Source organism: Cryptomeria japonica, chromosome 3, assembly GCF_030272615.1.
Source record: "Cryptomeria japonica chromosome 3, Sugi_1.0, whole genome shotgun sequence".
NCBI classification, from domain to species: domain Eukaryota; kingdom Viridiplantae; phylum Streptophyta; class Pinopsida; order Cupressales; family Cupressaceae; genus Cryptomeria; species Cryptomeria japonica.
The window spans coordinates 381,083,961-381,098,496 of NC_081407.1; the positions used below are offsets into that span (position 1 = coordinate 381,083,961).

At 37.5% G+C, this 14,536-nt stretch overlaps 1 protein-coding gene across 1 annotated transcript in view; it reads left to right on the top strand.

Moving 5' to 3' along the window:
- The window catches only part of LOC131044701 (signal peptide peptidase-like 2), an 88,023-nt gene that overhangs the window by 14,192 nt on the left and 59,295 nt on the right, over nt 1-14,536 (top strand). Inside the window, exons 2-4 of the mRNA XM_057978080.2 lie at nt 1,920-2,078; nt 7,996-8,107; nt 8,287-8,406. Coding sequence (XP_057834063.2) covers nt 1,920-2,078; nt 7,996-8,107; nt 8,287-8,406 — 391 coding nt within the window. The remainder of the gene's footprint in view (nt 1-1,919; nt 2,079-7,995; nt 8,108-8,286; nt 8,407-14,536) is intronic.

Genomic DNA, 14,536 nt, shown 5'->3' on the forward strand with positions numbered 1-14,536 from the left:
TGATGTACCTACCCCTGCTTCCTATTGGTCCTCACCCTTGGAATGTAATTTTCTAATTGGCTAAGGAATTTTGTTGTAACAAACCCTAATTAGGATTTCTATCCTGTAATCCTAGCCATTGATTTTAAGTCAATCAGAGCCGTCTGTTTGTAAAGGGTTCTCTATATAAAGCCCTGGCTCCTCATTTATAAAGGTTAATAGTTGGTTAATAGATAATAGTCAGAGATTGATTAATAGAGAATAGATAGTAGAATAGCAAATAGAATAGCAATTAGAGTAGATTAGGAAGAGAAGGCAAGAAATTGTTGCCTTGATTGTAAATGAACCCCCTTTTCATTGAAGATATGGTGAAATGTGTTGTTTCTTTGCAATATGCATGGTCTTTTGTGGAATCTTCATTGTAGATGATAAATGATTAGATTGAATGAAAGAAGTTATTGAATGCACTCGCATGGAATCCCCCTAGTCCAAACCACTAGCCTCTCGCTGACTGTAAGTGCGCCTTGTGTGGTCAACTGGCTTAGAATGAGCTTAATCTCAAGTTGTTACACGTCTATTGTTCATGCATTAACTTGAATGATGATCGGTATCTGATGGTATTTGATTTGAATATATTTGAGGCATTCCTTAGAAGATCGCACTGAGTTGGTGTGGAATTGTTCAGCTTGACGGTGAGACCCAGCCTAGTAGGACTCCACCTAGTCGTTCATCCATCTTCTTGCATTCTAGGTCTTAGAGTAGATTCTCTAAACTCTGTACCTTTTGCCATTTCTTTATCTTCCAACCAGTAGATAGGACTTGAGTTCCAGTAGATCAGATGCTCAGGCAGTCAAATGTAAGTCCCCTTGTGATTCCAGCAAAATCACATCATACCGCAAGAGCTTATCCACGAGTAGAGAACCTAACATAACAGAGCCTTGGAGTTTCTTTGATTGATCCTTCTGCGATATCTTCAGCATTCGGGAAGCTTTATTCAAGAGAGGATAAGATACCTCTGGATATTTTATTCTGTGTTTGGTCGTGTACAAAAGACACATCAACATGTTGTAAGACTAAAATTGATACCATAATTCTGAAACTTTAATGTAATCAAGTTGGAGTTGAGCAAAGCTAATCACAATCTACATTTGGCTGATGCATCCTTCCATTATATTTTGATGTAATTCAATTTGATAGACTAATGCTCTGAACTGTTTGACTCTGTTTATATATCCAATCATTTTTACATTATTGCCAATAAATATCCTGTGTGTAATTAACATTCCCACCCAATCAGAATAGCATTTTCACACAAGCATCCAATTTTTTTTTGTGGTCTAAACTGCATTCTTATATTAACATTTACTTTCTGTGTTGAAATGCATTAGCCTGTTTGCTGAAAAGCATGAGAAGCTGTCAATTCTTATTGATGACGCAACTTGATAGCTGAATACTGAGTTCTTCTCAACTCATTAATCTGAGGATCACTTAGTTTAACATATTGCAGTTAAGAATGTGCATTAGATTTATCGTGGAGCTTTGGCAAATAGCTCTTTTTGTTCTTTTTTTGGGGGGCACAGAAAATGAAGAATGATTATTGATTACTGAGCTACAGGAGTTCTTTTTATTATGAAACATTCACCAATATTCAGACAGGTGTCATCAAAAACATCTGTATTCGGAACATTTTTGCATTTTAGTCAAGGATTTTGGCCTTTGTTTTCTTGGATAGGCTGTCCCTTGTTTTTTGATTAAATAGGTGTTATGAGTATAACCAGTGCTGTGGTATGATATTGAATCATTGTATCTAATAGTAATTGATAGTAGAGTTGTTTGTAATGTTTAGTTGGTTTATTTCCCAAAATATTTAGCTTCTTTGTTGATGTTTTTGGCGGTATTGATACATATTCAATGGTTGCTTTGTCTGTTGCTTAATTCAGGTAAAACTAAACAACTGGATAGATGGTGCAAAAGCAAGAAGCCTAGTTGGTGTGAGTGCCAGATTTGGCACTCCTTTACCACATGAAGAAAATGAAGCTCATCGGATGACTCTTATTGAGGCAAATCCTCTTAATTGCTGCGAGAACTCTTCAACAAAGGTTTGTGTACCTTTTGTAACTTCTTGGTGCCTTGCTAAGCGTTTTTGTTGTGATGAGTCCTAGTGTTTGATTGTTTAGAAAGAAATTTTGTGATCTGCAATAAGAGTAGGGTAATTTTGTCACAAGGGGCTGATTGCTTTGCTTTTCTGAAGAAGAATAGTATTTGCGGGGTTGTTACTCTCCTAAGCTAGTTGCTTTTCTGAAAAAAGAAACAGAACAATTTGAGGCATTGACATACTTAATTTTGCATGTATAACTGTCTTAATCTATCGAGACAATCACATACTTGAAGTTGAAATGAATTATGTTTTACTATTTATAAGTATTTCTCCATGTTTCCAGAAGGGGGTGTGTGGCAATGCAGGGACATGGCTTTAAGGACAAATTTTGGGGTCAGTTGGGGGACTATAAAAATAAATAAAACTAACTAAAAGCAGCAAATTTTAAATACAGTCTGCTGAATTTGCAATGTCAATCATCCTCCGTCTTAGCATTTTTTTTTATCATTATTTTAATTTTTTTCTTTAACTCTCAAAAAGTTAACTTGTTTATTTCAATTATTTGTATGTACCAAATGGAGCAGGCTGTTCAGTCCTGAAAAACGTGATGCTCCCTCCCCAAGCTTCTGGGACATCTGAAATGCTACGGATGTCACCCACACCCCCAATGACAAGTAATTGTGGAAAAATGCTATTTATGAACTACAATGAGCATGGATCATTTTGTGTAATGTGAATTAGATCCTAGACTCACTAGGAACATATTTTTTCACAATGTTCAACAATGTCTAGTCCACTTGATGTAGATCATGAAATTGAGGGCAATAATCAACATATAAATTATAATTTGTAAATTGCTAATAATTGATTCATTTGTATTCAGCAGAGAATGAAAGTTATCCCGAGTTTTGCACATTGCTTTATTTATTCATTTTCGACTTCCAACATTTTTTTCAGATATTATAGTGGGGTTTCTGGAGGGGTCCTGGCTTTTGATATAAACATTTGATTACATGAGCACATATCTATCCATAGAGATCTGATAACAAAATTCTGCTATATGAAGAAGCTACCAGCAACAAAAAATGAATAGCATTACCACAGATACCACAGGCCATAGAAAGACTAAGACAAAGATCTATATGGAATTACAACTTATAATGGAATTCACATCTTAAACAAGAGCACCACCAAGGACAGAGAACAAACTAACAGACAGGAAACCATAGAAACATTAAACCACCCCCCAGCACTCCCTACCAACTGGCAAAGAATGCTCTGTGTCAACTACCTCCTTCACTCAGGGCTCAATCTTATTGGTTGTCCTGCTTCTATGATTGCCTGCCAAAGACAGATTTCTCATGCCATAGCATATCTCCCTCTGTCACATGGACCTGTGCATAGAAGGGCCACATAAACTGGGATGGTATAATTGCTAATGACTTCAAACTGCCCCTGGTAGTGATGAACATGCAGACTGGTCAAAACTTTGCCAACATCATCGCAGAAGGCTCACAGAATCCTAACTATACTGCATAACTCCTCCAAAAGCATTTGTTGAATCCATATGTTGAGTCAGACTTGAACCTGACTCTTCTCCTTCCATGTCTGTAGCCTTCATCTCCTTGCTAGCCTCTAACCCAACGTGCTGAAGAGACATACTAGAGAGCTGGTCCAGAAGCGAGACTTGCAAGAGCTTAAGATGAATAGCAACATCTGGGAGGTAATACACAAGATTGGTGATGAAATTGCCTTGGATGGCAGCTTTGGAGCAATGCACAGCCAATAAAGTTTGTTCCCCCAATACCCCGTTGACAAAACCTAGAACTTTTGGATCTTAACAGGAAAACCTATTTGTAACTTAAATTATCCCTTGCATCATGAACCTCCCACAGCTGGTCCTCCATTCTGTACAAGGAGCCAACAGCTATACTTCAAGTTCAAATTAAGCTAACAAAGTCAAAGCCTTAATGACTTCACCTTACCACTGAGGGGAACTGACAATCCATGACATTCTTTATAACTTCACCATACATCATTGCCACCTTACTTATGGGCATTACTGCACTATACACAGAACGATCAGAATACTCAACTCTTTGTATGCTGCCAAGATCTCAAATCATTTAATTTTATGCACAACAGCCTTCCAAACACCACACAAAAGATGCCTAAGAGGCATGACTTAAACTCTGCAGCTAAATCTTTTCTTTGAGATTTTAGAAAAATTAAGGGGCTTTATACAGCTGTTTTATGTTTTCCCAAGAGCTAGCCCTTTAGCTATAAATAGCCATCATCAGAACCTGATTCATGTCTTCATTGACCAAACGGTCTGCAATTATAATTAACTGTCATTTGCAATATACATGATAGATTAAAATTTTGATTTAAAACTTTAACCTCATCTATGTATCAATTCATTTTCTAGTTTGTGCTCGTTCCCTTGTTTATAGCATTGATCACTATCATTGAGTCACCTTCCACTATCAAGTTAGATTGCTTCTGTGAGGCAGCTGCTCCAAAACTTGCAATTAATGCCTCCTATTCCACTTCATTATTTGTGTCAATAAATCAAATCACAATAGGAGTTCTTGATAGCAAAGCCTTCTCCTATTGATCCAGGATTACCCCTTGCAGCCCCTTCAAACTTTGATCTGGAAAACCCTTCTGGGGGAGGAGACCAAAATTCATTTCTGTTGCCACCAGGTTTGAAACAATATTATCTCTACTGATTTTTATTCACTTAACCCTTAAACAGGAAGACATCTAACATTTATTATGATTCAGAAATGTAAATAGTGCAAAGTATCAAACATGCATATTGATTATGAAATTACCGCTTCTGAAACGAATCACAGGAAAGTGAAAAACCAGCTCCAGACCAACTTTGATGAATACAAGTCTTGCAAGTAATTCTTGCTATCTGAAAATCATATATAGCAGATTGTCATCTGTTTGAAAATGTTAAGTGCATCAGTTGTAGTCAATATGAAATTACCGCTTCAGGAAAGAATCACAGAAAAGTGAAAAACCAGCTCCAAACCAACTTTGATGAATACAGGTCTTGCAAGTAATTCTTGCTATCTGAAAATCATTTATAGCAGACTGTCATCTGTTTGAAAATGTTAAGTGCATCAGTAGTCAAAGCAAGGAGGCTGCAGTAATTCAAATCAATAAACATACAAGAATAAGCACAAATGAAAAGTAATGAAAAATATAAAAACCTAGAAAGTAATTTAACTGTCTTCAATCCAGTTAGCTTCATTTGGCCATTAAGGGTATTCATACAATCAGTTTAGTTCACCAAGTCAATTTAAATGCTTGCATATTTCCAAATAGAGTTGAATTTAATGTTAGTCAATGCTCTGAAAAAATATTCCGTTATCTTTAATGGTTAAGTTATGTCTCAGTTTTCATAGCATTTGCTTTCGTACTGAATTATATGTTATGTGTTACCATCTTAACTACATACTGCTAGACCACAGACCCCCAAGAAACAAATTAGGCCATAGGATACAAAATAATAGAATCTGCTATTTCTTGGAATGGTACAGACATTCATACTCAGGGTAAATAATTGTGTGGAAGAAATGGGTATTATATGTATGGATATGTGGACAGTCAAACGAATAATAGTTGGTAAATAGATTACAAGATGTGCATGGGTAGGGCTGTGTGATTACCGTACAACCATTTAGGAATAATATGTATATTAGGTTAATAAGATCTTTGAACTATTAAGTAAGTTTTGATGTCATAAATATGTTGAATATAGACTTCTAAGGTTTCTTATCTTTCGGTTGGGCCACCCCATGACCTCAGACCTGTGCAAGAATTTGTTTTGAAATGTTCCTCCTTTTAATGTCTTTTTTTTTTCTTCTTACCTTATATTTTTGAGCCTCTCTTTGATGTATAGCACATATGCAACTTGTATGGTTTGGTGTCCTTAAGTTTTTCTTGTCTCTTTAAATTTTAATTAATAATTTCCATAATTGAACTTTTTAGGGGTTTCTGACATAAGTCAGGTGGCAAACAAATTTTTGCTATGTTCGTATGACTCTAGCATTAGGTAGGGAAACCCATGTTTTAGTATTTTTATCTGGGGCATTCATGGACTGAGGTTGGTATGACACTAGCTTTGCTCATGGAGAACTTTTGAAGGATGTATATAGCTGATATGTGGTATTTATAACATTGTGGGAAAGAATCTCAGAAGCTCTATGACCGAGGTTGCTATGACCCTAGCATCACTGATGGAGAACCTTTGAAGGATGTATATAGATAATATATGGTATTTGTAATACTTTGACATTGCAGGAAAGAATCTTAGAAGCTCTGCATGTTTCCTAGTCTATTTTGTATCACTGACACCGGGCATGGGATTTGTGATTCTTTATTCCTTAACTCATTACATATGATCACAACAGGCAGGAAACATAGTACTCTTCTGATGGCGACCATTGGTCATAAGAACATCTGAATGGTGAACAATGTTTTGACTTTTTGTTTCAAGGTATAGAAACTTTGCCAATCTTTAGAAAAATACAAAAATCAGTAAGCCTTATACTGATATAGTATGATCCTAAAAGTTAGTCACACATATAGTGTGTCATTCCTCTGATGAGTAGCACTATTCTGCCTTGAATCTTATGCTTTCACCAAGCTCATTTGTGCTTTTAGACTTGATAGTCATTTGAATCTAATGGGTTGTCTTCAAAAAATGTTAACTTAATATTGTATCACACAACAGGGTAACTTCATTCTTCTAGAACATACTATCAGCTCATCCATATTGTCAAATCTCTTTATCAGTGCTAACAATCTACTCCAAATTCATGTCAGGCAGCTTTGATACATAAAACAATAACATACTAGGGAAGCAGAAGAAAATTAGCCATTCATGTTAGTTGTTGGTCCATATGCTGATGATGTTTGTGTTTTTTGTTTTAAATCACCTCTCCTCTCAGCCCGACCTACAAGTTCCCAAAAGGTCATATGCAATAATTGAATGCTTAGTACCTGTATTATTCATCATATGATGAATAACTTATTGCTGACCTTGAACATGGCTGTATCTTTTTACATTTCTGTTCTTGACCTTGATAAAGGAAAATATTTTCCTCAAGTGTAGTCATTTGATTTTCAAGAAATTTTCTGAACCAGCTGAAAGTTCTTGGGTTTTCCATATTATTGTTTTTCTTTTTATTTTTTTGGTGCACTTCTATGTATCACACATGTGGTCATGTCTTTTTTGTGCAAATATTAATCACTTCTAACTTATTTGAATGCAATCAGTAGCTTATGAAGCGATACTAATTACAACGTGGCTTGTTGCCTGACCTTAAATTCATGTCATCTCTGAAAGGTTTCGCCAGTTATATCTCAGTCTGCCATGTTTATGGAGACAACTATCTTGATATCAGGAGATGGAGGAAAGTGTGAGGACTAGATGTTTTAATCTTAATTACTAGAAGCAGATGTGAGATAAGCACTACTCAACATGAACTAGTGTTAGAGAAAATACATGGGCACCAAATTATAGGGTTAGCTACATTGCATTAAATGTGGGTTAGATGTATAATTTAATTGCAACCATTGTGCTTTATGCCTTCTTTGCAATAATTTTATTTTTTGATGACTAATTGCATGTCGTCTGTTAGAACTAGTACCTTTGCATTTAAACTGTACACATCATGAACATCAGCATTGGATATCTTCAGAGATATCTTTCTGAGCTAGCATTCTAAATCTCTTGTACGTTGTGATGACACTCTCTCTTTTTTTAATCTTGATCAGGACCTGGTCTTAATACTATATTAGATTAATGTGCTAACATATACGACTTTAGTTTATTCTACTGGTTATCATGAAAGGCATGTTCAGCTCTGAAAATGCCTGGGAATTTGTTTACATTGCAGCTATCAGGATCAGCTGCATTTTCTAAGAGAGGAGAATGTGCTTTCACTACAAAGGCAAAGATTGCAGAAGCAGGGGGAGCAGTGGCCTTAATTGTAATGAATGATGAAGAAGGTTATGTCTTTTTTCTTGATAGTTTACTATGTTGTATTGAAAATCAATGTAAATGGCAGGGCATCAGAGTAGACCATGTGTATTGCCTTCCTTCCTTGGTTTTATGATTGCTCAATTGTTTAACAATCGATATCATATTAATCCTTTCTGACTGCATGCCAAATTGTGTATTGTAACAGACCTTTATAAGATGGTTTGCACTGAAAATGATACTTCATTGGTCATCAAGATTCCTGTGGTTATGATCCCGGCATCAGCAGGGCAAGAACTTCAAGATCATTTAGCTGCAGGCAAAAAGGGTAAAGTTATGCTATTTTTGGAAAGGGTGTTGATTTTGCAAAGTTTGGCCTCCTTTTTACAGTTATATTTTCCTTATAAAAGATGAGAAGTATGCATTAAAGTCAAGCAAGGTTTCTCCATGCAACAATTGTATTTGGTTATTATATTTGATAAAATCAAGCAATTATTAGAGGAAGGATAGTGTCTTGGTAATTAGTTGGTCTTATAAAAATCTTTATTTGTGCTGACAATATCATTGACCTTATGCTGAGAAAAACTAAAAGTTACTAGACTAGACCATAACGAGCCTTGGAAAGAGGGTTCTAAACAGAAGAATCAGAGTAAAAAAAAATATTAGTTTTCTATGTTTTGCTTTTCTTTATTTTTTTTAATTGTTAATAATAGCATAGATGAACTACTTGCCACTCGGCAAAACTCGCCAAGGCCTGAAAAAAAAAAACGGGGAAAACTTGGCGGAAAACTCGGCAACTTAAAAACACGCTTAAATTTATTTAAAAATGCATTTTTTTTGCAAAATTTAATGAGAAGATGCATCCAATGAGTCAATAAATGAGAACACAAAAGAAACAAGCTGATTCTAGATATATTTAAATGCAAAGTGTCTACAAAATTGCATCCTCATGAGGAATGCTGATGGCTGGAAGCCTGGAAGCACAGTAGTAAATAGTTTTTGTAAAACCAAAAGTAAATACATCATTACAATTACAACTTCCTCTTCCCAGCTCGAGCAAAAACTAGGGGAGAGGTAGAACTAGAGGGTCTAGTCCTAGAAGTCTGCAGTGGCATGATTGTGCCTCCTCGCTCGGTATGGCTAGCTCGTCCTCCATCCTGGATGAAGCTATGTCTCCACCTGCTTCTGACACTGGCAATGACTTTTCATCCTCATCCTCTTCCTCCTCAATGTCATCCAGCGTGAAACCAAATCCACCTCCCTCCTCCTCCATAGTCTGCCTCTCCAAATCAATGATGTCATCCTTGGAAAACAATTGAGGCTGCTCCTATGATGTCCAATCACTGTAAGGATCTATATCATCCAAGTCAATTGGACCACCTTCTACTTCCTCTACCTTCCTTACGTGCAATTGAAGATTTTATTGCACGAAGACAAGGTCATTGAGGCGTTTCTGCACTAACTTGCTCTTCTTCGTGTGGATTGCTTCAAACAAGCTCCAATTGCGCTCACAATTGGATGAGGGCAAATTTGTTGAGATGGGGGGTGTTTCCACCCCAATTTTGCCACCAAGCATCTGCAATTTTTTTTTTTTTGAAAAGTTAGAAAGCAAAGAGAAAAGAGAAAACATAATTTATCAATTTATCAATCACTTTAGATCCCAAATTCCAAATGGCAAATGTTATACCTGAGGATTGAGTGGTTCTTCCTCTCCTAGCCAGCTCTGAAGAGAATAGCTTACCCCTTGCTTCCTCATATTTTTGGACTTCACCCACAATGCGGTCTCACTCCTCAACATCGGGTACCATCCTCTGAATGCTTGTAGTGAGGCCCTCCATGACCTCTCCATTTGAATCTGAGTAAGAACCCCCAAACTTAAAACAAGGTTTGAGGAAGTACCCTACTACATGAATGGGTTGGTGGAGCTGATTGTTCCACCTCTTATCAATAATTTCCCAAATGGGATCAAAGTTGAGTCTATCCCCCTTGTAGTAGTTTTTGATAGACTCCTTGGCCCTATCCATGGCCTCATAAATATATACCCCATGGGGGTTTTTATCCCTATCCACCATGCGGACAACTCTAACCAAGGGCTCTGACACCTACAATTGAAAAATACAAATTACAAAAAGATTAATTAATGAAGTTACAAATTAGTAATGAGAGACTTGAATCAAGAATAATTAAAAATTAAAAGTTTTGAAGTTACCTTCACAATCTCTGCAACCCTTTGTGCAAATTGGTTGTTGAAGACTATGCATGCGACAACCTCTCCTTCAACCTTCTTCGAATAAGGTGAGTTTAGCCATGCTTCACTCAAAAACATTTGTTTCAAAGAATTCAATGCATCAAGAATGGTTTGCCATGTCAAGAAAATCGTTGCAAACCTTGTGACACCAGCTCTCACCAAATCTTTCCCTTGGGTGTGCTCTCTCATCAAATGTAGAACCCAAGGGTGATTGCAAATATATTTAGTGATCCTCCTGGCATCTTCCACAACTGGAGTCACCCCCTCAAGTTTCCCTATTTCCTCCAAGAGAAGGTCAAGGACATGTGCTGCACAAGGTGTCCAAAAAAGAGTGGGGTGCCTCTCTTGGAGGATTCTACCTGCAAAAGAAGAAGTTATTCTTAAGAAAGATGCAACCGAAAAAAACAAAGCCACAACAAATGAAAATGTTGCTAAAGGTGATAATTCAAAAGGATTCTACCTGCTGCCACATATGTTGCTGCATTATCTGTAATGATTTGCACCACATTCTCTACTCCCACCTCCATGACAACGTGTTCCAACATTCCAACCAATGTTTCTACTTTTTTCACCTTATTGGAGGCATCAACCGATTTCAAGAACACTACATTGTCCATGCAAGCAACCAAAAAATTAATGATAGTGCGGTTCTTGCCATCTATCCACCCATCAAAAAGAATGGTGCAGCCATATTTTGTCCATTCTTTTTTTTGGTCCTCGACCACTTCTTTTGCCCTAGCAACAACATTTGTGAGCAACCTACAAGAACAAAGTGAAATTAGGTCTTAGTACACAATTTTGATTTAATAAACAAGAAATCTAAAAAACAATTAAAAATGAAATCAAGTGGACTATTTAGTGATTTACTAACCTCCCACTCAAATCCTTGCGAGAAGGGGCTTTGTACCCCTTTCCTGCAACTGTCATGCGGTCACCAAATTCAGCCAATAAGGATTGTCTGCCACATTGAATGGAATGTTGTTGAAGTACCAAAAATCAGCTGTTGCAATGTCGGTTTTCTCATGTGCCTCCCTATTCCATCGAGTGGCCTCTAATGGTGGTTGTGCTCCAAGTGTGTTCTTGGGCACAAAATAATCACCTATGGACCGTGATTGTGATGCAGCAGTGCCATTGCCAGCCCCAGGTAGTCTACTAGAGGAAGCAGAAGCGATGAGCGAGGTGGTGGTGGGTTTGCGGATACGTGGGCCACGCCGAGAGCCCACTATGCCCTCAAGTGCTTCTTGTTCTTCTTCAATGTCAATAGAAGCACATTGAGATTCAGCTGCAAGTAGGGCATTCATTTGTCTTTTTATTTCAGGATTGGTCCCTTGGCATTCTCTAGCATCATGCCTGTCTATGCCTGCAAGGTGGTATTTGAGGCGGTTGATGCCTTCATGAAGTATTTTTTCATGCTTTATGCAAGTAACTGTCCTAGGATCCGGTCCCTCATAGGCATACCTCCAAGCCCTATCTCTAGCACCTTTAGGACGGGTGCCTGTTTATCCAGATGGGCATGGTTCTAGTGGCCAATTAGAACTTGCCATAATTAATGCTTAGTTAACCTACACATACAAAGTGAAAAAAGAAAGTTAACATTTTAGTTAAACAATTTAGCAAACTATCTAAATTAGTTGAAAAAATTTAGACATCATTCAAAGTTTAAAAAAAACTAAAATATTAGGGTTTGATTTTTTTTTGAAAACTAGAGATTCTCCAAAAAAATAGTGAAAAAATCAACAAAACTTGTCAAAACTAGTGTAAAATCTTGTTCAAATAACTTAAAAAGATTTTAGACTACTTAGGAATGATTTCTAATTCATCTAGATGCAACAAAAAATAAACAATTTTTTTTAAAAAAGCATAGAAAAAAATTAAAAAACCAACCTGGGAATCTGATTTTTCTTGAAAAACCACCTCAAATCCCCTTCAAAACCTCTTGGAATTGGTAAGAATAGCTAGATATTAGCTTGCAAGAGTGTTGGAGTCACTCTTCCCCCTTCTCAACAAAAAAGCCAAGGTAAAATGATGAAATTAAATGTGTTTTTGCCGTTCTTGTCTGTTATGCTGTTGTGGCCGAGTTTATGTCAAAAACTTGGCAAGTTAAAGCGGCGAGTTAAAGGCGTTTTTACTCGCAGAGCTTGAAAACTCGGCGAGTTTTTAAATCTCGCTGAGTACTTGGCGACTTTTTAAAACTCGCTGAGTACTCTGTGAGTGGGCCATCTATAAATAATAGAATTAAACGGGATCCTTTCCCATAAAGAAAAGCCAGGCATTTACTCGCCAAAATACTGTGCTGGGTGCTGGATATTTAAAGAGTTAGGAAATTACATCCACAACTATTTCCTTCTTTTACTAGCTAAATGCTATCTACTAAAGCTTCCTAACTAAAACTATCTGGCAGCACTTTTATGGCCATTATGCATAATGGAGCTACATCCTAATTGGTTGATCTGGGTCTATAGTTCTATGACAGGTGTCTTTGCACATGCCGGGGCATGAGCAGCTGCAGGTGAAATGCTTGGAACTGCTTTTTGTTGGTGCCCTGTGATGTCTGAATTGTCCACTTCTCCATTTTCTGTCCCACTCAAGTGATCTACTTCCAGTTTCTTTCTTCACGCCAGTTGGTACTTTGGTTCTTTTTTGCACATATGCCTTTTGCTGTTAAACCAAGATATTTTCTTGTCTCCTCAAGTAGAATGAAGGCAAATTCATCCCTGCATAGAATTGGTTCTGTGTAGATAACTGAGAGATCTTTTCCTGGTTCTTTTTCTGACAATTCATCGTTGGTGCCATTTAGCTGATATATGCAAAGTCTTTGGATCTCTTGATCCATTAAGAGTGAATTTTGTTAATATTTTTTTAATAGTACCAGAGAAGAATCCAGTGGGTTCCTTGCCCCTATAAATAAAAAATCTGTTAAACAAATGTCCTGATTGGATAAGCATTAAAACAAAGCAGACATACAGGAAGCCAAAGGAGCAGAAAGTGAACAACCAAAAACTTTATAGTAACAGGATGAAGCTACCAACCAACCTCAAATACAAAGGCCACCCAAAAAACCCTAAGAAGTAGGTGCTAACAACCAGCACCATCAAAAAATACCAATTAAACCAAAAGCAACGAAATAACCAACTAAAGAGACAGTAAATACCTAAAACTAAGTAACATTCCTCCTGCCCACCTGCCACAGGCCTCAGGTGAAGCCTCTCAAATGGCGGACATCATATTTCATTCTTGTATAACAATCACAACCTGCTTGGGAGCTGAATTCCCACCACCACCTAAATGTGCCGGGGACTCAAAACATACCTCGTGGATAACCTGGTCTTTTCTTGCTATGCACCATAACTTCCCCTGCCAAAGTAGTCAGTGTAAAAGCACTAGCAACCTCCAAAGTTCCATTCTTATGGGAAACAAGCAGTCTTGACAACCATGGAAAAGAGAGAGAGATTGGAATTCCTACTGAAGAGCCTGCACCTCAAACTGCAAAGCCCTGAAGTTGCTTGCTAGAGGAGACTGGGGACCATTGAAGGCCCCCAGACCCTGTGCAGCATCCATTCCCAACTGAACCTCCTCATCCTGACCAATGGTGTAGTACCACCCATACCTGCTGCCCCTAACGCTGGGTCTTTATATCTTTGGATATAGAACCAGACTATCAAGCCATTCCTGCAGGTCCTCTGAAACCACTGTATTGGCAAATTTGGACTTTAAATCAGCAAAGTTATAAGTCCTGGACCTAAGCTGTCCAAAGTAAAAGAATGCAGCTTAGGAGCCATTGAAGCCAACAAACACGTACATATGGTATCAATTCTAACACAGGCCTTAGAAAGTGACAAGCAAGAAGCCACTCAATTGTAATAGAGACCAACAAGACCACAGGAAGTCTTGAGTGATAGAAAATCCAATGTGTGTCAACATGTTTGGCTGAATGGAGATTAAAACCATACTTATAAATAAGCTACACTAGCTGCAGCCCAAATGAGGGGAAATGACAGAAAATGTCACATCCAAAAATGTAGGCACAAGTGGAAATAAACACACTTCCAAAGAAATCAAGGTGGCCAATTGTCCAATAGCAACCTCCTCAATGATGGCCACGTGACACATCGACCACTGATGAGAGCTGAAAGGGTAGTATGGGAAATCACTACATTGGCAAGGGCATCAGCCAATGTATTCTCTTCCATCAGCCAATCTATTCCCTTGT